This window comes from Gasterosteus aculeatus, chromosome 7, assembly GCF_964276395.1.
Source record: "Gasterosteus aculeatus chromosome 7, fGasAcu3.hap1.1, whole genome shotgun sequence".
Taxonomy (NCBI): domain Eukaryota; kingdom Metazoa; phylum Chordata; class Actinopteri; order Perciformes; family Gasterosteidae; genus Gasterosteus; species Gasterosteus aculeatus.
This window is the reverse complement of record NC_135694.1, coordinates 17,917,635-17,939,573: the sequence shown is the minus strand read 5'-3', so window position 1 is coordinate 17,939,573 and position 21,939 is coordinate 17,917,635. Positions and strand designations below refer to the sequence as shown.

The following is a 21,939-nucleotide window of genomic DNA, read 5'->3' as shown; positions in this document are numbered from 1 at the left end:
TGTTAATATTGCAGCGTCAAACAATATTAAAACAGACAGCGCAGGAAGTTCATGTCTGTCTACAGGACCACCTCCAAGAAATCTAGTTTTAAACGCACAGGAACAAAACACAATAGTTGCAGGCCTTTCCAAGGACAAAAGCCTTTCCTGTGTGTTTACCTGTCACGGATCAATCGCTGGAACTCTTTAATTCAATTCGCTGGATTAACAATCAAAGACACAACTCTCTGTATCCTTAAACCTGTTAAAGTTGTTCTTGAGCTAATCAATGTGTGTTTGATGGAGGAAAACAGGCTCCCCCAGGCTAGACACTGGGCACAGGCTCAAAGAGCGCCGATCAATCCGGCTGGACAGAAATACCCTGCGGGACAATCCCAACCAAATCCAGGGACACCCTCTCTGGGGTTGGCTGCCTCGGGCAATAATAAGCCCAGGATTACGCAGGATAGAGGAGTGCTAACTGGCAAATTGGATGAGCCAATTATTCCTCCCCCACCTCACACACACCGACAATGAGTCTGTGGCTGACCTTCCGCGATTCCTAGAACTGTTGCCTGACGAGAGTCCCCCTAACAAGGAGAGACTGGCACTTGATCCAACAGTCTGCAGATATGTGTGCTTCTCCCTACTTTTTCCAGGCGGGGTGGGCCCTTGCTGGTGGCTCCACCCCTCTAGAGAGCCACTAGCTCTACCTGCTACTGGCTGATCTTCTATTTTAAGAAGGAGAAGTGCTTTGGAGTCCAGAAGGGACAGCGGGAGAGAACAAAAAGGGTTAATATAGAAGGTGAACGCAGCCAAACCTTCGTCAACCCTTTAAATCCCCATTCAGAGCTTTCAATCCCTGGTTTCTAGATATCTGTGTGATGTGAACCTGCAGAGGATTAATCTGTTGCGGTGGAAAATGAGAATTCATCCCTCTTTTCCATTGGGAGTGATACTCCGTGCCCTCGAAATCCCTCAGAGGTAGAATATCCCTCAGGTGATCTCTATCCCTTCTTTTCTCTGCTGTTAAAAAACCTGCGGCTTAATCTAATTCACTCTGGTGAGCTGTAGTCAGATAACAGGTCCCACTTTCACTCTTTATTACAGACTCAAGAATGTGTATTTTATCTAATTGTTCTACACTCTACTTTTGTTATTATCATGAGAGTTTAAAAAAGGAGCTAAATTTGTCCAGGTGAGGCGCTTCTGGCTGGATGGCAATCAAAACATGGTAAAAAAATATCAACCTCGTGGCAGCACTAAAGCAAGAGTAAGGGGATCCCCAATTCATCCAATGGGGAAAATAAATGTCTGTGCAAATGTTGTGGTGAACCATTCATTAGTCGTTGAGATATTTCACTTAAAACCATTACTATGGTGATTATGGTGACTATTCACCATTAACAATCCTGCTGGAGGAAATTTAAAAGCGATTATCAAAGTGATAAATGTGCATCCCTCAGGAACCTTGAATGTCTATACAGAATTGTAATGCAGCCATTAAGCAATTTAAGATACATCAGTCTGGACCAAAGAGCAAACAGTAGCAGGTGTTTTACCCGCAGCGTGTCGGTGTGTGCGTATCTGTGTGTCGAAGGGATGATCCCCGACTGTGTGAAGTCGTGCAGGTGTCTAAAACAGAAGCACGCCTGCTGTTCATGGTTCACGGACTGTGGACAAGGATCCAATGAACAGTTGCGGAGATTATTTCACTTCGCTGTGTTATTTAAGGTTAATTTAAACTGTAGTCGGTTGTGATCAGGCTTATTTTTTTCTGTTTTGTCACTGCTCATACGGGAGGGACAGTTCTTTCTTTTGGCTTCTCTGTCTCTCAGGGCATTTTAACATCAAAACAAAATTCATTTTTTTTGTAGCTCTTATCTCTCCGGAGCAGGTTCCTCAATGTGCTCTTGACGATCTATCAGGCTTGAGGTTGTGTTCTCTATTTGGATAAAGGTCAGAGGCAGAGGACTGCAGAGGCATCGCCGTAAACAGGGTGCTGAGAGAACACGTGGACCAGATGTTTGTCCCAGCAGCCTGTTGGTGACTCACCCTAAAAACCCAGTTATTGTTGTTGCATAATTATCATTTGGTTAAACATCCTCATCCGCACTTCTTCTCATGAGATGCGACACCAGAAAGTAAAATACTTTTTTTAAATGACGTTTACGGGTCAAAATTTGAGCAGACCTTTCATAGTTATTTAGTTTTGATAATTCATTTGCACGTTGTACAGCTTAGCTGTAGGAGTTTGCCGCTTTAAAAAAATATATATAACTATAAAAAATATTCAAATAACTTGACAAAAAGCTTAAAAGCAAATAAGCTTTTTGTCAAGTTATTTGAAGACTTCATCATGGACTCAAAGAACCTAAGATTAATATTAATAAAAATGTACAAATACATACTGCACAGGACCAAAGAGAAAAATTCCCTTTTATTTTTGTTGAGGTTTTTAAGAGTTAATTTTTGCCTGAGAAATACAACCATTTCAGACATCCAAGCTGCAGGCCTCTTTCTCCCTTCATGGGTAATGATGGCAGCAGCATTGAAGAGTCTCTCGCCCTCCACTCCGGTGGAAGCTACAAAGAGAAATATAGATGCCAGAGCCAGCGAGAGGGAAAGCTTGGTCGATTCTCCAGGACTGAATGGGATTCGAGGAATGGCTCGCTCACTAAAATAGGTAGCGCTTTCAAAAAGCAGAGTGCTGGTGTCAGCTGGCTCGAGGTCATATTCCGCCGATCACGCCTCCAGCGTTTTATCACAAAGAATACCAGCCTTTGCTCTTTTGCGCAATTCCATCGTTGATACAGAGAGGGATGTTTCTACCGGCCTATTCCAAGAAGACCACAGCGGATAGGGCAAAACCTGCAAAGCAGAGACTCTGGGGAGGAGAGGGGGGGGCACTGACAGCAGGGATGTTAGCAGAGGTTTAAGCTCGCTCTTTAGCTGGCAGAAGGAACTGTAATCACAGACCTACATTTGGAACGTCAAGAGTCCTTTCCTCCTCCACCAACACTGCACACTCGCTTTACTGTTTTTTTTTGTTTTTTTTTTAAACATAGCACATAGTGTGCTGAGAGAGCACCGGCGAAATACACACTAAATTAACGTTTAAATCTGTGCCTGCTACTTACAGGCCAAAACATTAAACAGTTCCATTGATGGCTGACTCAACACAGAAACAGGACATGCGTCCTTTCACACGTCACCAACTGATGAACTGATCGTTCCCAGCTCACTAAATAAACACGGACAAGAACTACAAGCCACATTCTTCAGGGATGAGCGCTTCAGTCCATCACCGTTGCAACTGAAGCGCGATTCACTACATCTGCCAAAGCATCTCAAGATTTAATCCAGGATTTTGCACCATTTAGGATTTTACAGTCCAGGGGCAGATGTGCAAACGATGTGTGATTTTCTTGCTGATACCAAGCGGCAAAGAAAGAGAAGCTGGATTTGCAACACGCATTTTATCGCACAATTAAGTCCACGCTTGAGTTGGATGTGAACACAGCAGATATCATCCGTTCATGCGTTACCTCAGCTTCCACATGTGTTGATAACTACAACAAGCCTCCGTGAGTGTGGGCTTTCCCTCAAAGTCTTTACCTTTTCAAACCATGTATTATTAAATAACAATATTAATATCTTTCTTTACATTGTCATCCCAACCCTCTGGGGAATCGAATGATGGAAAGCAGATGGTAAGCAGGCAGGATTTTGGCCCACTACTGTAAACCCAGACAGGTCTTCTGCGACGAGGAGTCTCAGATGAAAAGAGTCTGTGGACAAGTTGTGGACAGACGCAGACTCCACCAGCCGCCAGTCATTTCACATGGAAACAACAGAAAGGGCTCTGGGAACACACAGGGAAGAACATCCTCAGGGCATTCAGGAGAAGATTCAGCTTTTACACCATAAAGTAACCGAGTGTGACATTCAGGGGGATTTACTGACGGAGATGGAGAATAGTATTCATCACTATGTAACAGTCAGTGTACAATCAACTGACCCTAAGGATCATTCAGCATTAGCTTCAAAAAAGCCATTTGTACCTACATCCTCTTACACGGAGTACGTTATGTTCTGCCGGCATGTTTCTACAGCAGCCCAGAGAGGATCAAGTCAACACTCGGCTCCAGGGAGAGCCTTTCGCTTTGGTACGTCCTGAAGGTGTAGGGATGCACACCAAAAATCAACATTACACGGCCCCCGTCGCTAAAGCTAAAATGCTTTTTCTCACACACACACACACACACACACACACACACACACACACACACACACACACACACACACACACACACACACACACACACACACACACACACACACACACACACACACACACACACACACACACACACACACACATTGCAGAACGTTCAGTTAATCAGGTCAAGTGAAGGACACTTGAGGTAACCGCTACCACGCTCCCTACTGGAGTTAAAAAAAACAACGCATTTGTTCAACGAGCACAAACATGTAAACAAAAGTGAAACCTAATTCAAATCAGCTTTATCTGTAATCTCTCATCCAACAGGCTGAAACAGAAGCGGTCTGCAGTCTTTTTCTTTGAAACGATTGTAAATGTGTCTGCTGGTTGAGACGAAGCATTCAGGAAAACCTCAGACAGACAGATACTGTCAGACGTCTGTTCATTCCTTACATTTTTTATTTTGTTGACATTTTGTATTTGTTTCTAGTGAGATAATGAGTTTATAAAAAGAGACTTTACTGTCGTAAAGATGACTCCTGCTGAATAGATTTATTTGTCTACTTTATTACTTCTTGGGGCTGCGGTCCTGCAGACATAAATTGGTGTAGGTTCCCAGCGGGCGTTTCATTCACGCTGATGTCAGTAACTCACAAACTGGCTAACGAGAACAGGGAGAAAGTGCTCGGATGAGGCGAAATCCCAGATCCGAGCCCCCCCCCCCAGATTCCTTGTTGGCCGTGGTGTGAATAACGAGGGCTACTGTGAAGAAGGGATTGTTGGGCCTGGCACAGCTCCACAAAATAAGGACCATGTCTCTGGCCTCTACGAGCACCAGGAAATATTGGACTCCCAATTATGTTTCTATTAACGTGTGACATTTGAATGAGATCTGGAATAGTGGTACGAGAGGTACCATTCCATTAGAGCAGGGTTCCCATCCCACAGTGACCTTCTGTCCGTAACAAGTATTTTAACACGACCATGAGTCGTGTTTGGTGGGACGTAGAGTAGCAACAGCGAGGCGCTTTGCTGAATGCTTAAATTCATCACAGGCCGTAACAATAACAATGCTGACAGGCCGGTGCTAACCAAGCTAGTGTGACAATATATTCTGATGTGATGTATGCAACAATGCCGTTAAAATGTTTGGAATAAGTTGTATTTTTTTTCTTTCCTTTAATAATGGTAGGTGATTTAAACATCCATTTAGTGTTGCATGACCGGGGATTCAGAATTGGTTTTCCACTCCAGAAAAGCTGGTGTGCTGCCATCATTATTGATCCACAATGGCGCAATTGGCCTCTAAATATTGATTGAATTGTTTTCATCGCAGATTGGTCTTTGGGCTGTGTGCAGTACACCAACAGGTTAGTTTTAATAGTTGGTCATCTGTGTTACGTAACCCACCCAACACAACTCTGAAAAAACTGCTTTGCTAAAGCCGCACGGTGGCTATTTAAAAACATCCATTATATTACACTTGCCACTGAAACTGGAAGCGGTTCACATTTAAAGTCTGAACACACTTTGATGGCATTCATACACAGATCAAGTGTTGCTTATGAGCGGCCTTTGTCTCTCTGAGCCCATTCTCTATAACCATTGTACAGCATTTTGTTCTCGATGTAGACCCCCTGCATGGAGACTAAATGACATCCCCTTGAAAAGGAAACGTTCTACAACCCACAGGACAACAAAAACAGGGACAAGATGTTTGAAACATCGGACTGTACCAAATTTATATTTTGAACTTATTCAATATTCTTTCAGGTCGTAGAAACAAAAATGTGTTTTACAGTATGCCTGAAGTTAGGAAATGAATGTGACTACAGCTGCTGTAAATCATAATAAAAAGGTAGTGAGCAGTTTCTGTCCCCTCAAGAAACTTTAGCTTTGTGTTTACGGAGTTCATTAACATACTCTGCTCGGACTAAAATCAGTCATTTCCTGTTAAACAGTTGTTTCCCCAGTAAAGACTAGTTGCAAAAGTGAAACCCGGTGGGGCATGACTGACACGTATGACAATAACAATGTCTGAGCAACATTTCATGTCAACAAGTCCAATCATTATTTTGGTCTGGACCACAGTGGTAGACTTGCAGAGCAACATTGCAACACAAAAATCCGAAATCTCTTGACTTGTTTTAATCCATAGCATGGGTGAAGCCTCCAAAACACTGGGCTAATATTCCCTTTTTTATGGTGTTAAGATGGGTAAATGTCTTTGGATGCGGGCGGCGCCCCGCGGTTATAATGGTAGGGCTCACCCGAATGGTGCAGTGAGGGATTCTGCAATACACAGAAATATTTGCAGTATGAAAATTCCTCCACAAATAATGACAAGCATTACAAATTATTCTGAACCAGCAACTCAGACGAAAAGCTTTGTATTAAAGCATCGGGGAAAGAACACCGGAGCAATTCCACAAACACACCTGGAGACCCTCTGGGAATTGAAGGCTCAGCGCACAGAGGAAGAGGTGGACGGTCGACGGTACCGGTTTGTACCAGATGTAATATCAAAGACGTCAAATGAAGAGCTCATCGCTGTGGATGCCACGAGACAGAGCGCCTTAACACCCCAGTTTGGAAAAAGACGGTTCAGTTGATTATTACAAGTGGTCCTACAACGCTTGAAGGGAACGTTTAAAGAGTTTCTTTATATATATATATATATATATATATAGGGTTTTTTTTAAAAAGGTATTTGCAGCTGAATTCAATGCTCTAAATACTGCATGCACACCTGTACATCCAGAGGTTCCACACTGAACAAATATAAGGATGTCGTCAATTGGCTATAAAAGAAAAAGCACTTCTTTCTGATTGAATTTGGCTCTACAGCGAGGTAGTGGTCCTGGTGTAAGGAGCGGAAACCGAAACGCTGTTGCGAGAAGAAGCGTTCAGCTCAGAGCAGTCGGCGAGCAGAGACGCTGTCGGTTTGTTTTCTAGCTGCCTGACATAATACGGGTGGATGACATCCAGGCCTCAGTGTTAAAATGGTTTGACATTTATTAAAGACTCTGGTAAGAACATAAACCTATACACATTCACGTAAAGATATAGACACACACACAATGCCCATTTACCTCGCTCGCCTCGTCAAGTGATTTCCCAGAGGGGCTGAGCGAGCCGCGAGCTGCTCCCACGTTCCCTTTTTCCAGGAGCTGGATCGCAGCACCGATGCGATCGCGGACGGCCACGCGAAGAAGAGGTACAGCCGTCAGCACACTCGGCAACGAAAAGTGGGCAGAGAAGCAGAAGTAATGCCAGAGTGGCTCATTTACGCCACGCAAACCGGTAAAGATGCAAACATGAGTCAAAATGACTGGAGACCCTTCTGTTCAGTGGGATTGCACCTGCTTCCTTAAAAGACAAATAAATATATATATATATATATATATATATATATATATATATATATATGCTTGGCAAGTTTCTGGGAACACTTTGTTGTCTGTTCTTTACACACATAACCGGGTAAACCACAATTATGCCGCAAGATTTCAGCAACTGCGCTGGTACAACAGGAACGAATGCCAAGCAGCAACATGGTCCTGAGCCGCAAGGACGCAGAAGCATTTAAATCTCGCTTAAAGTGCTGACAGTAGCTCATAAGGCCGCGTGTCCCTTTTCTGCTTTTAGTGCTCGTAAAGTTGAACACAAAACCGAATGGAAGTACGCGTGAGGGGAAGTTAAAGAATTCAGCAACAACACACACACACACACACACACACACACACACACACACACGTCAGTCAAATAGCAGTGGGTGAAGAGAGTTAAATGGATTTATTGTCCATCACGCAGACTCCCTGCTTGAGATCGGGAACAAAGAGGAGAGTTATTCGTTGCATGTCATTTATGTACTTTCCCTTTCTTCTTCATCAAAAAATGTGCAATACTGGAGAGCTGCTTTCTTTTCAAGTCGTCCTTGAATTAAATTCAATGAAAAGCCATTCAGCCCCGCGCCTCATGGATGAGGGATTAAACCATTTGTGAACAGGTTAAAATGAGCACCACTTGAGGCCGACGTGGGGAAGCCATGGCTTGTTTAAATTAGACACAAAGTCCTTTCAGAGCGGTGAAAGCTTCTTCCGGTTTTTGGGGACATTAAAAACAAAACAAACCCTGGGTGACTTTCTGCTACCACAGAATTTCACAAAATACAATAAAAACAACCCACCAAGTTTACAGGTATTAGCACCATCATGTCAGGTTACAATATAAACTCTTCAAATTCATAAATGTTGAAGTAGGCATATCTGTATACATGCATGAATCGCGTTCTCCTTTGTTGGCATCACTGCATGTATACAAATGATGGTAGTAGTTAATGTTTTTATAGTTAATATCGGTCAAAGCACACATCCCTGTCCGCCGCTGGACTCGTAGACACTAGAAGACATTATAGGAGGACGTCTCGAGGCAAGGAAAGAGGTCCCCGGTTTGTAAAGCACGGCGGGGTGTGAGGATGCAGCAGGTGCACGACACACATGGATGGCACATTATCGCGCGCGCGTGTGTGTTAAGCGGAAAAACATTTGTTTTATTTAAATCCCGTGCAGGTGCAGAGGAGTCACTATATCCTCATGCGCTCCGATGAACAGTTCACTGAATAACAATGAACACGCGGCCATGAAACGCGCGCTGTACGAGCTGCACTTCCCCTTCATATATACACACGGCGGCGCATCCTTAAAGTTTCACTCACCGGGGTTGGGAGTCCCTCAAACGCGGCGGTTCCAGCCCAGAGGGGACGTCCCGGTTCGGACGCGCGAGCGCCTCTTCGTTCCTCTACCTACGGTTGTCTGAACGGGGAGGCTTCTGCGCGAGAGGAGCGACGGGAATCAGCTGCTGGCCTGTGATGTGTCCCATGTGTCGCACCCCTCTCTTCCGGGGGAGGGAGGGTGGGGGGGGGAAACACGGACGGACCGGCAGACACTCCACCCGCCGCTGGTGTGTGTGCGGAGGAGCCGCAGAGCGAAGACAGACACCCAACGGCTGAATGTTTGCACACCGCCCCGAACAGCTGTCTGTAGTTGGACCACTGCAATGTGCCCCGGTAGAGGAGGAGGAGGAGGAGGGGGGCTGGTCACACGCACGCTCACTGGGAAGCACGTCGCGAGCACCCGGTTAAACCCAACTTTTATTATTCGACAACAAATGAATCCACGGGTCCTAAGTCCCGCCCTGTTCCCGCCGGCACGCCGTGCCTTTACTCCCACCGCACCACCCCCGTTTCTGATTGACAGGAGAAGATGTACTGCATCTCGGCTGATGGAAATAACATATTATTATTACTATATTTCTGCGGGCCCCGCACACGGAAATATCCGTACTGCTCTTTCGTTAGACGTAAGGATTGAACATGCAGTGGATGAATTGATAGCGGGGAAAAGCAGATAGCGCCCCTGCTGGCCGTGTTTTCTGTTATTTCTCAATTGAGACGACTCAAACGGACGTCTCAGTAATTGGTGACAAGCACAGCGGTCATCCGTTGCGGATCTGAACGGTGTAATTACTGCCTCCACTATAGCTGACTCAACATGATGGGCAGTAGATTCATCAACACTGGCCATCGCAATTAATTGCCTCAGCAGTAGATTCATCTGTTATTTCCCTCAAAGGGAAATTATTTTCCTGCCCTGCCCACACAGATGGTGGAGATTAAGAAGAAATAGGCATAACGTTAATTGTATTATTCTATTTGAGAGTAGGCCTACGCAACTTTTTTTGTGTCAAAGAACCCCGACTGATATTTGCAAAATATGCATTATTTGCTTGGAATCACGATTTGTTTTGTATCTCTTAACTTAAACTTTAAGTTGAATGGTAAATTCGCAAGAAATAAAAAGTAGTGCCATTTGTAGTATTTCCTATTGAAAAGGCAAAGACTTCATCCATCATGTTAATTTGGGGTGGGTTTTAGAATAGTCAGTAGGGGTTAAAAAACAAAGGTGTCCATTTTCACAAACAACAAAAACTAAATACACAATTCCGAAATGTGCAATGAATAAATATCTTGTGCTTTTCATACATATATGTAAAGTAAAATCTCTATTTGATCATGTGTGCTGTCATAACAAGTGACTATAGCGTGTACTAGGGCACTTAACACAACTGTACACAAATCAAAAATAGTGACATTTTAATGGTGGTTCTTTGTTTATTTACCAAATCTTACTGTGCATTTTTATATTTCCAAAACATCATATTATTGTGCTCTATGTTTTAAAATCACCTGCCAATCCTGTATACGTGGCAATAAACAGTTTGATTGTTATCATTCCTGAAGTACCGTGTTCAGGTGATGTAGCCGTTCACACTGTTGAAACCTGTTGGACTGGTGGGAAATAAAATGTAAATATTTACTGCAGTCTCCTGTTGCATAGAGTTTCCCCACTATTCAACCATATGGTCTGCACAAGCAAATGGTCGAGACCAGTTAATATGGTTTGCCATGGAGTGCAGTCCACGGTTGAACACTTAAAGGGAATTCTTTCTCAACATAAAACATATTGTACTGTAAATGAGCCATGTGTAAACTTGTGTAAGGCAGCTGCTTATCTCGGCTGTACGGCGAGTTTAAACATTCATTGAAAACAGGAGCACTGTGTTGGTGCATGCAGTGAATGTTTTTAACATTTCAGGCCAGTGTCTCTTTAAATAAAATACTTTTCATAATCTCTCAACTAATCTCCCAAATCCCCCCCCCCCCCCCCCCCTTCTGAATGTGTGTGTTCACTTTGTAAGAAACACCATCGATATTTCTCACTATAACGGTACAATTTTGAATAGTTTAACTGACACAATGTATTTGCTCAAGCTTTAGACTGGAAGCAGTGGTGAAGGAAGTATTCAGATCCTTTAATCAAATAAAAGTACTACCATGTTGAGAAAAAGATACATTGGAATCTTACTTCACCAAAAGTAAGTAGATGTGTGGTATTTGGATTAAGTTGAGCAAAGTTTTTTTATCAATGCTTTGTATCTTAAATTAAAATGGATTATTTGAGCTATTCCATCAATCAAATTATTGTTTTTGTTTTGCATTGTTGTACTTGTGGACTAACTAGTGACTGCGCTGCAGTAGAAACCAAATACAGTATGAATGTGGAAGTACAGGGTAGTCGAGTCACTAACACGTCCATGAGACAGTGGCAGTCTTTGAGAGAAGGCAACTTCCTCTTCCCTGAAGCCGCCGTAGAGGAAATCATTCTCAGGTTTGTTAGTGTCTTGGTAACAGCTTCAGGCTCTCGGCACAAAGCTGGGCAGCACCGCGGGATGCAGGGACAGGGTCTCCTCCCCTGCACCACAACCACCCCCAAAACCCTTTTCCAAACTTTTGCGTCTCAAGGCACTGCATCCTCACAGAGCCACTGCACAGCTGTGAAGTCCAGCTGACGCAGCGTGAGTGCGTCGGTCTGTATGCATACATGTAAGACCCACCTGCGTGACTCAGATGGCAATGATTTGGTTCTCCTGCATTGTTAAGAGCTTTGTTTTGGTCTGTGATGACCGATTTTCAATGAGTCTCATACAAAGGCAAACCATTTATAATGGTCCGTGCATCTAATCAATAGAAGCAGTAGCTTGTTTCAAACAAACTAAGGCTTCGTGTGTGTGTGTGTTATTTAACCTGCACAAAGACCAGAACCATTGGGATGTTTTTCAGTCTTTCACGTCATTATAAAAGTTTTTAAAAAAGTGCTCATCCACTAATAACCCTCATCACAGACACTTTCCATAATCTGTGCCTTTGGGAGAACCACTGTAAGGTGTTGTGTTCACTTTAGCAGAGCACCCACTGGATTCTCCACACTTTGTTGCAGGCAAAAAAAAGAAGAAAAAAAAAAAGCCTACTCCATCATTGTGTTTTCTCAGCAGCCACGTGTGGGTTCGTGTTTCAGAGGCACTCGGCCCCTGGTGACTTCCCTCCACCAGGCTCCCGCCAGGAAATGAACGCCTCATCCTAATGAGATCCTCTTGCATGTCCCTTGAGACTCTCGGGATTCCCACCTCTCCACAGGAACTTGTGTAGATGTTTGTCCTTCTCACACGGGAGAGATGGAAAGGAAACCGCGCCGAAGAACTTCTGGCTGCATGATAAGTGGTCGTCAGAGGGTTGGGCACGTGGAGACGAATCATTTGAACGTCCTGCGACCATGTGAGCTAAAAGACACGAGTTGGTCTTTCGATACAAAACCAGTCCCTGCGCTCTTCTTCTTTAGATGATGGGTTCCATAGAACATTCTTATATGACCCAATAGATGTACACACACACAGACCGGTGGCGGAACATTACCCCCTACTGGTTCAAAAGCACCAATGTTTGTCGTCACGTACACAGTGTTATTGCTGTTGTGACTGTCGCATGGTGTCACTACAAACTCACCACGTGGGATTTGCTGTATTCATGCAATGCTGTAATAACAAAATTCAAGTCAAGTAAAACACAGCTGCACATGGAGTCTGAATATTACAGCTGTTGTGACTTGTCTTTTTCATCTCCAGTTGTTAATCACTACTTATTGTTTGCAGGTCTGAGGTTATCATTTGATTGAGCAGTGTAGTATCTCAATTGTGAGTTTGTATTGTATTATAATTCTACAAAGCCATTGCTAGTTTGCTCTTTGGTCATTCAAACTAATTTGGACATGTAATATATTATGTTCCATTGATCCATTTTCTTCTCTACTTGTTGGCTTCTACACCATTCTACTGAATCAATGAAAACTATTTTTTGTATTTCCCCCATGTTTGCAGAACACGACTATGGGAGTAATACATTATTTGTGACTTGCTCTTCTCTGCGAGGACTATTGACAACGCTTGAAGATGATCCCGGTACACTTCTCACATTGTCTGGGATTGATCGGTGCAGCGCGCCACAGACCGTAAGTCATCAGTCGGCTTTCTGATCCTGCGCCCGAACGCGTTGTTGTGATCTGCACTCTGGTGATGGATAGTTGTGAGGAGAACGAGACACCTTTTGAAATGTGCTTTCCGTTTTGCAAAAGAAACCCGCAAAGTATTTCTGTTACAAAGAAGTTGCAAAGAATATGGTTTCGTATTGTCAGATTTAACACAGTAACTAAAATAAAAAAAATCAACCTCTGAATAAATAACAAGATAAATCTTTATTTCCACGTCTTTGTCATTTATAAAATTATGTGTCCACAATCAATATTAACAAGGAAAAACAGAATAATTTTATATTTCTCAGAGGTGAAATTAGTTTACTTGTCCACAGACGGAAAAAGATGTTATTCATATGAGACTGATCACTCCTTCACTGTGAGCACAGGTGGTTTTTCTTCAACAGATGGAAGAGGACTTTGAATGCCATTCTAGAGGGCCTCTCAGACACAAACAGATTGTCGGGGTCTCCAGAGCATGCATACACACCGGCCTCTTCAATGTACAGTCAGAAAACTTCAAAATCAATCACTGCTTATCGTTCAGTGTAAACCAGACACAGTTTATTCACAAGTTCTTGAACCTCGTCGCACCGGATAACCATCGCTGAAATGATCAGCGTCATCGTCAATAATAAAACAAGCATGACTCTTGTCTACCTTAAACGCGATAACGTCATATATTCCCCCCCCCTCCCTACAATTAAAGACACAAAACCCCAGCAGCTGTAAAAAACAAATGGGGGGGGGGGGGGGGGGGGATTAAGGGAAAAAAACACTCTCTAATCTATAAAACATTGACAAAAAAAAGGATCCTAAGATGCCATGTGCTCAAAGAAAAACAAAAAAATCTTGCAGGTCTGTGTTGCTAGGTAGGTGTCATTGATGCAAGTTATCAAAAAGTTAAATATATACTGTATAGGTTATTATTACAGTAACAAGGTGCCATGCGATCATATTCTCATCTTCTGTACAGAGTTGAGGATTCAGTAGTAAATAACGAGGCTATGCAGACCTATAGTGCCTGGTGGCCAGAGTGTCAACATGTTAGGGAGCCATGGAGACCCGGGACAACGACCAGTGGTCTGCTGGTCTGGACAGACGTGCCACATTCACATGGCTGTGGAACAAAAACGTAATGCAACGGCTGTTTTATGCCAATTTGAGTCCGAATAAAGCTGTTAATTACAGCAGAGGAAGGAAAATTCCACCGTTAAATCGTCACTGTAGGAAACATTCCACCAGTTGGCTTGGTTAACTTAAAGGAGTAATATGTTTAATTCCAAGTACACATTTGTATTTTAGTCTTCTACTAGAACTTGTTTCTTACTTTAATTTTGAAACTCCCCCATATTCCCCCATACCGTCCGTCGGAACATATCAAATGTGTATACAGTTTTTTTGGTTTGATTGTACACTTTCCTCTGTCCCACATGGAGCCAACCAGAGACCAAAGACACCACTGAACCCGGTCCGCAGAGCCCCACGGCCCGACACATGAACCCATATTTAAGACTTAAAGAGACAATCCAAACCGCGAGCATTCATTCAGTCAAATACATTACTACTTAGTCGTTATGAAACAATACCAAAGTGAGTTGCTGAAGCGATGAGAGAGCAGGAGCAGCTGTGGAAGCGGCGCACCAAACACAAGAAAAAAAAGGGACATTTCGATTAACCGTGCCTCACAGCGGGGGCACATTCAGAGTCTTTTGGACTTCGAACTAAGGATCTCACTGAGGGGGAACACACGAGTGAGAGCGGTGGCTGTTGGGGCGCGCATGAACACATTCATGTCGGCCACATATTTCATGTGGAGGTGCAGTGGGCGTCGTCGGGCATGGATGTTCAACGTGCTTAACGTGTAGACGACGAAGTTGGACTCACACAGTTGAGCAGTTGACTCTCCGTAACTGATGACATCATCTGTGCCATTGGTCAACTGTCGATTTGATTCAACTGAGGCTATAATGCGTGCGCACAAACACACACACACACACACACTCACGCACGCACAGCCTAACACACAGGACAGCGCTGGTGCACGGCACGGAATAACTGATTCAACTGAAAGGGACGCTCAACAACACTACGCTTCGATACAAGTATGTACAAAATATCAAGCTTCCAACGTCCTGCTCCGACCCGCCTTTCCTTTAGATGTTCGACAGCTGGGACTTTACACAGCAGACACAGTGAGGCTTAGCAGGACCAGCCGGGTGGACTGGCTGACGTCTTCTCTACTGAAATGCTGGTTTGGTTGCTGTTTGAGATCTTCATTTATTTATTAGTTCTCTATTCATTTATTTGTTTTTTACCTACAGATGCCTCCTCCAGAGATAGCTGGAAAAGAATAAACCGCGTGAGGAGAGTGAAGACGAGCAGCGCCGGAGCAAACTGGTCCTGGGTACAATTTGTGCCGATAAAGGTGGAGCCAGGCTGAAACTCCCGGGCCGGTAGAAGCCTGCGCGGTACCTTCCACGTAACCTTTGTGAGGACGAACAGTTGGGAGGCCGTTTTTGACGTCCACATTCCTGCGACGGTCTTCCTCTGCAGGTGTGGACGCCGGCCTCTTGTCTAAAGCGGGTCTCTAAAAATCAATCTTTTGGTCGCTGTGCTAATTTGTCATTTCCCTCCTCTCCCCTAACGCCCTGCCCTCCCTCTCCATTTTACTATACAGCCCAAAAAAATAAAAATAAAAGCAAGAGCCCTGGGCAATTTGTTTTTTTTCCTTCTTTTCTGCAGTTGTTTCTTGCGAGTAGAACAACACGCCTGCATCTACCTGTCCACACACACAGCTCATTTACTCACACACTCGTACAAAGCCATGCTCGCTGGAAAACCCTGCTCATTGCTAGTGGTGTTTTTTTTTTTTTGGTCATGCAGGAGTTGCGATTGAGGAGGGAGAGAAGTGGGAGAGGAATGTTTCTAACTCCTAAAAGGGAAGAGGGGAGGCGTGTGTCTAAGTATGTGACTGTGTTGAGGTGGGAGGTCTTAGTCCTGCTGCTGCTGCCACCTCCTCCGGTATTTCTTCTCCTCATCACCTGTCGGGGAATTTAACAAAAATGAAAGAAAGTCAGTATATAGTAGTCAGTATATAGCTCTTTCTAATGGAGAGGGACGGTTGACAGTCAGAGGTGGGATTAAAAAGCGTTGGTGGTAAATTAAGAGATGCCGGAGAAAAATCTTGCCATGAGAGTGTTAGTAAAACTAGATATTTAATATCACAACATTCACTGACTTTGCATCCCAGACTGCACACTTTGGGTTGATTCAAAGGTGGACCAACAAAGCCTCCCATACCTTCTAGATGGTTCCTGGAGATATATTTCAGTGCCTCATCCAGGAGGATGACTGGGATGGAAATCTTCAGGACCACAATCCACTGGGACCAGCACAGCGGGGTCACCTGGAAGATCAACTGAAGCGCGGAGGAAAAGTCAGAAACTATCATCTGATGCAGGACAATGGAATGCAATGAAGCCTTTTGTCAAGTGGCCTTGTTATATCATTTCATTTCATGCAGGGAGGGTGTTTGGATTCTCTGTTTTACCGTGTAGGGGTAATTCTAGAAAACAATGTTGTTTTCAAGAGTTCAAGGCAACAGACAGAGTAATTTATATACACAGGGTCATTAGTTCGGTGGAGTGCTTCTTTACGAAAACATACAAGTGCCGCATTTAGAAGGAAAACGGCTGTAAAACGATGCAATTGCATCTCTTGCAAGAGAAGAGAAGTTTCCACGGGACACTAAAAAAAGGGACGGACCATCAAGCCCTAATTGCCAACCCTTGGAAAATTCTGTTGTTGCCAAGCTTGCAGTGATTCTGCATTTAGTCGTGTTTTAAGTTCATCTGAATATATGTCTCTCTCGGGTTGCAGTGTGTCGAGTTGTCAGGGAAACTGTACTCTTTGCTCATTTTATATTTAGCCTGAACAAACAACATTGTCAATAAGAATTGGCCCATTTGGGCCATGGTTTGTGTGATTGGCAGTAACCCCCCTATAGATCCATAGTTGGCTGACAGAGTCTACCGAGGTCTGGTGGATGAACACTTACCGGCAGAGGCTCGACGTAGAGGATTAAGAAGTGGAGGGAGAGGGAGAGAATGATGGCTCCCAGCAGCCAAATGTTGACCCAAGGAGGCATCCTGAGCAGAGACTGGTTCTCAGACAAACTGGCGGAGAAGAAGATGTAAATCAAGACATGTTGAGTAATCGGCTTCTCAGTATCATATCCTGAAAGTTGTCTCATGTTGCAAATATTAATCAAGAAGGATTCTGGCGAGTTCACAATGTTTCAAGGTTGCAATCACACTATGATTCATGACCTTTGATTTGTCACTAAATGTGTTGTAATAACATGTTGGGCTAGTAAGTAACCAGGTTAGCATGTGGAAAACTGACTGCGTTGGTTACATTTTTCTTCATTCTAACCTTCCCTCGCTCAGATTTTTCCCTAAATGAGACGCCACCATTTGTTTCTATAGGGAGCCAGTGACAGACTTGCTCCATGAGCAAACCTGGCAGAAACACTCAGAGGTTTCCCTTCACTTTTATTCTATTTTCTGCCTCCCTAAATAGGCGTTATTCCATTTCTCACAATGTGTGGCCGATACACTGGCATTATAAAACGGCGATACCAAGTGATCCAGCAGTTAAAAGAGTTAATGATGGATGGAAACCATGCGGTTGTCCCTCCGCCGGCCAGCTGGTCCCATCCAAAAGGGAGTGCTGTCTGTTGAACTGATATTTTTGATAAATATCTGACATCGAGGGAACGTTTGCCCCCTCGCAGCAGAGGACGACTGACCTGTTGAGAGAGTTGAACATCTCAATGGTGACCAGCACAGACAAGGCCATGGTTGTGGGGTAGCGGGATTCAAACACCTCGCAGTCAACGCCCTGGAACATGGGGTTGTCCTCGGTACACTGCATGAAGTGTCTCTGTAGAGAGAGACGGAGCAGATTGAAGGTTTGTGCACAGGAAGTCTCGGCAGGAAGTCAAGGGGTCCCCCCCCCGGCGACCTGGTTTGAGGGAGCTCAGATCTGATGGGGGAACAGCTGCACAGCCTCGGCCCCCCCACAGAGTACAATCAGGCAACATGGGTCTTACTCCCCTTTATATTTCAGTACACCACAGGGATAGCCAGACATCTCAGAAAGCTGCAAGGGGGTGCATACCAAAATAGAATAGAATAGAAAAACAACATTTTGGGGACTGTGCGGCAGCAAACTAAAGACGACAGCGAGAGACACAGAGAAATGGTTTGTAACGCACCAGCTGATAGAAAGAGACGTGTGGGCCTTCTTCATCATACAGATACCACCAGGTGGCAGCACCCACAGTTCCAAGACCCACATATCCTACAGGACAAAAAAAAATAGAATTAGCACCTGAAAACGTTTATTTAGCTTAGAAATGGGTAACAATCTTTACTAAACATTACACTGAAGCATTTCCACGTGTTTCTCGTTGGCCTGAGCCCCTGCAACCACACACATGGGCAAAGCATCAGCGATCCGAAAGCAGCTTTCTTTTTCCCCCTGGAATTCTGTGCGTCATGTTAGCAAGTCTATCAACAAGAGGGGTTTGGGAGTTTTGGAGATATGAGAAAGAGTGCCAGGTGCAGATTTCAAGAAAAAAAAAGTCACCCCTGGGAAAAAAAAAATCAAAGAATGTTCCTCTTCAACTCTCCTTTTCTTCACACATTTTAATTGTAAATCTGTCCATACTATGACTTGATCAAACACGGAGCCAACGCTACCTCCAATGGCCAGATATCTGAAGAAGAGCCAGCCAGAGATGAGAGGCTCCTTGGGGTTGCGGGGGGGTTTGTCCATGATGTCCAGATCCGGGGGGTTAAAGCCCAGGGCGGTGGCGGGCAGGCCGTCGGTCACCAGGTTCACCCACAGCAGCTGGACCGGAATCAAAGCCTCGGGCAGACCGAGGATGGCGGTCAGGAAGATGCTGGAGACGGAAAGTGGAAGAAACACAACCATCAGCTCACTGGAGGTGACTACTATCAGCCCAGAGAGTGTGTGTGTGTGTGTGTGTTGATGTTCCTCACCAGACCACTTCTCCCACGTTAGAGGAGATGAGGTATCTGATGAACTGCTTCATGTTGTTGTAGATGGCTCGGCCCTCCTCCACAGCTGCCACTATGGTGGAGAAGTTATCGTCTGACAGCACCATCTCGGACGCCGACTTGGCCACTGCTGTGCCGGAGCCCATGGCGATGCCGATCTCCGCTTTCTTCAGGGCCGGAGCGTCATTTACACCATCGCCTGTCTGCAGTGGAAAAAGACTTCCTCTGTAGTCGATGCATCGGAACACTTGACTCAGTGGATTGTATGGAAATTCCTGGTTACTTTAACAGCTGCAGAACATGAAATCTACACGTATACAAGACTCAAACACTAAGCCCAATCATTTGAAGGGCATTTTCTTTTCTTTTTTTCAGGCAACAACAAAGAGTAAACAGAGGCCAATTTTATGAATACTACTGCAGCATAAAGAACTAGTGTCAAATATAGAGAATATTTTTAAAACGTCTTTAGGTATACCAGTTCTTTAGAGCTTTACCTTGATATTGGGGAATTTATTCTTTAAACAGTGATTGGGCTAACAAACCAACAAAAACAAACCGCAGTCTCAATATGCCACGTGTTATCATAGTTTCAGATCCAGACTGAGGTAAAGCAAAAGCGGAGAGTAATAATCTGTGATGGCGGGGCGTGAAGCAGCTTAAGATGCTCTGACGGGCAAATGTTGATATTGCAGTCGCTCTCTCCCTCCCTCCCTCAACCCCTCGTCAGAGACAGGTGTCAGACAGGAAGCAGTGGAGCGATGGCAGCCTTGATGGCAGTGTCTGCGAGAGCAGCTTAGCAGAAATCTCAAACACGTCACGCAGCACCGGCTTCCTCTCATGCACTTCACACGTCATCCACATAACAAACCGTTGAAGAAATTACAAATCACACCCCTGTTTCCCCTTGGAGCAGGCATACAGAAACACGTGACAAGGGAAATGTACAATGTTTGGATTTGCAGGAAACAGAAAGGTTTAAGGGGGTTTGTGCCAGGGTAGAAAGTTGTGCATCGTCCCTTCTCCTCACCATTGCCGTAATCTCATCGAACGCCTGCAAGTATCCGACGATCTTGGACTTATGGGCCGGTTCGACGCGGGCGAAGCATCGCGCCCTTTTGACGGCTTCTCTTTGGGCCTCCAGCGGGAGGTCGTCGAACTCGCGGCCCGTGTAGGCCTTCCCAGTCACGTCCTCGTCCTCGCCGAAGATGCCAATTCGTCTGCAGATGGCAACGGCTGTTCCCTTGTTGTCCCCCGTGATCATGATGACACGTATCCCAGCCTCTTTGCAGAGTTTCACCGAGCCGATCACCTCCTTCCTGGGCGGGTCCAGCATTCCCACGCAGCCAACAAACGTGAGACCCAACTGATTGTGAATCAAACAAAATAATGAGAGAAGGGAATTAGGTTGCACATTTGGCAAAATTTCCGCTTAGCCCAACGGGTATGGAATTCATTTCATTCAAATTGTATTTCTGCAGAAAAGAAACAGATTTGATTCGATCATTTCAGAGAAGAAGAACCGTGTGTAAAGAACCGCTTGAGGCTATCATGGCATCCGATTCAAGCGAAAGACGTGAGCAAAGAGGACTTTAAAGGAGCAGCATGACATCTTACCGGACAATGTCTAAGGGTTAAAGAAAATCTCCCTACCAGCACCTCCAAAGCTTGACAATTAACACTGAAACTTCTGTTCAACATCAGTTCTGCTGCAAAAGGAAACGTCACACAAAATGCCAACAATCCAAATGATTATTTATTGGGATGCATGAGACAAACATCTGCTTTACCTCATACTCCACAAACTTGTTGGAATTCTCCAAGTCCATCTGCTCTTTGCGCGGCGGGACGTCGTGAGTGGCGAGCGCCAAGCAGCGCAGGGTGTCTCTGCCCGTGCCCCAGTCCCTGATTTTGGACAGCAGCTGGTCGCGCAGGGCGGGCGTCAGTGTCACCTTCCCTGTTCCCACCCGCAGGTACTGACAGCGCTCAATCACACTCTCCGGAGCGCCCTGTGACCAGAACCCACAACGACAAAAGAGAAGAACGTCAAGCAGCGAGCAGCCAGCAAATGTAGGAGGTGAAAAGAAACGTCCCTGTATGTGTGTGTGTGTGTGTGTGCGCGATTGTATGATTTATTCTTGCCTTGATGAACATTTTACTCTGGGAGCCCGGCTTGACGGGGGTGCAGTAGACAGACATGGATTTGCGGTCACGAGAGAACTCCAGGGTGAACTCCTTCTTCATCAACTGCTTGATCACCTGAAGGAGTAGTAACGAGGAGGAGAAGAGGAAAATGTAAGAGGCGACGCTTGAGCTAAGTGGCTGTATCCGTGGGCAGCTGTCAGGCGGGCAGCCAGAGGCTGATGGAGGGGTTTGGCTCAGCTACTGACAGCTGAAGGATCACACTTTAGAGCGAGCACTCAACCACCTTGTCTGGGTGTCTGGCCGCCGCCTCAGACGCCTCTGCACAACGACAGAACACGGTGATAGTGTTCAGGATGGCCAGCAACAGTGAATATGGAGAAAGCAATAGCAAAATGCTAGCCAGAGGGAACTTAAGCCTATCAACATCCCTATCATTACGTTCAGCATCATCTACATGTAATACAGTGTTCTGGTCGACCAGTAGGTGTCCCTCTAGTTCACAGCTCAGATGTCAATTCTGAGCTAGTCAACTCAAGTTACTCGACAAAACAGTGCCTAAATAATCTAAAACAAACTT

At 44.8% G+C, this 21,939-nt stretch overlaps 2 protein-coding genes across 5 annotated transcripts in view; both read right to left on the bottom strand.

Annotated features, from left to right (window-relative positions):
- camkk1a (calcium/calmodulin-dependent protein kinase kinase 1, alpha a) overlaps positions 1-9,381 on the bottom strand; it is a 39,069-nt gene extending 29,688 nt beyond the window's left edge. For 2 of the 4 annotated variants that reach the window (XM_078106142.1, XM_078106145.1), the window contains exons 1-2: positions 8,922-9,323; positions 7,297-7,573 (exon numbers count right to left, since the gene is read on the bottom strand). The gene's annotated coding sequence lies outside the window, so the exon portion shown is untranslated. Of the gene's footprint in view, positions 1-7,296; positions 7,574-8,921 lie in introns of all 4 variants that reach the window. The other 2 variants (XM_040181155.2, XM_040181156.2) reach the window with 1 other exon arrangement.
- Positions 9,382-13,324: 3,943 nt separating this feature from the next.
- atp2a3 (ATPase sarcoplasmic/endoplasmic reticulum Ca2+ transporting 3) overlaps positions 13,325-21,939 on the bottom strand; it is a 35,260-nt gene continuing 26,645 nt past the window's right edge. The window contains exons 12-21 of the mRNA XM_040180455.2: positions 21,360-21,476; positions 21,008-21,226; positions 20,248-20,583; positions 19,200-19,420; positions 18,897-19,099; positions 18,410-18,495; positions 17,942-18,075; positions 17,189-17,306; positions 16,432-16,549; positions 13,325-16,172 (exon numbers count right to left, since the gene is read on the bottom strand). Coding sequence (XP_040036389.2) covers positions 16,123-16,172; positions 16,432-16,549; positions 17,189-17,306; positions 17,942-18,075; positions 18,410-18,495; positions 18,897-19,099; positions 19,200-19,420; positions 20,248-20,583; positions 21,008-21,226; positions 21,360-21,476 — 1,602 coding nt within the window. The 3' untranslated portion in view covers positions 13,325-16,122. The remainder of the gene's footprint in view (positions 16,173-16,431; positions 16,550-17,188; positions 17,307-17,941; positions 18,076-18,409; positions 18,496-18,896; positions 19,100-19,199; positions 19,421-20,247; positions 20,584-21,007; positions 21,227-21,359; positions 21,477-21,939) is intronic.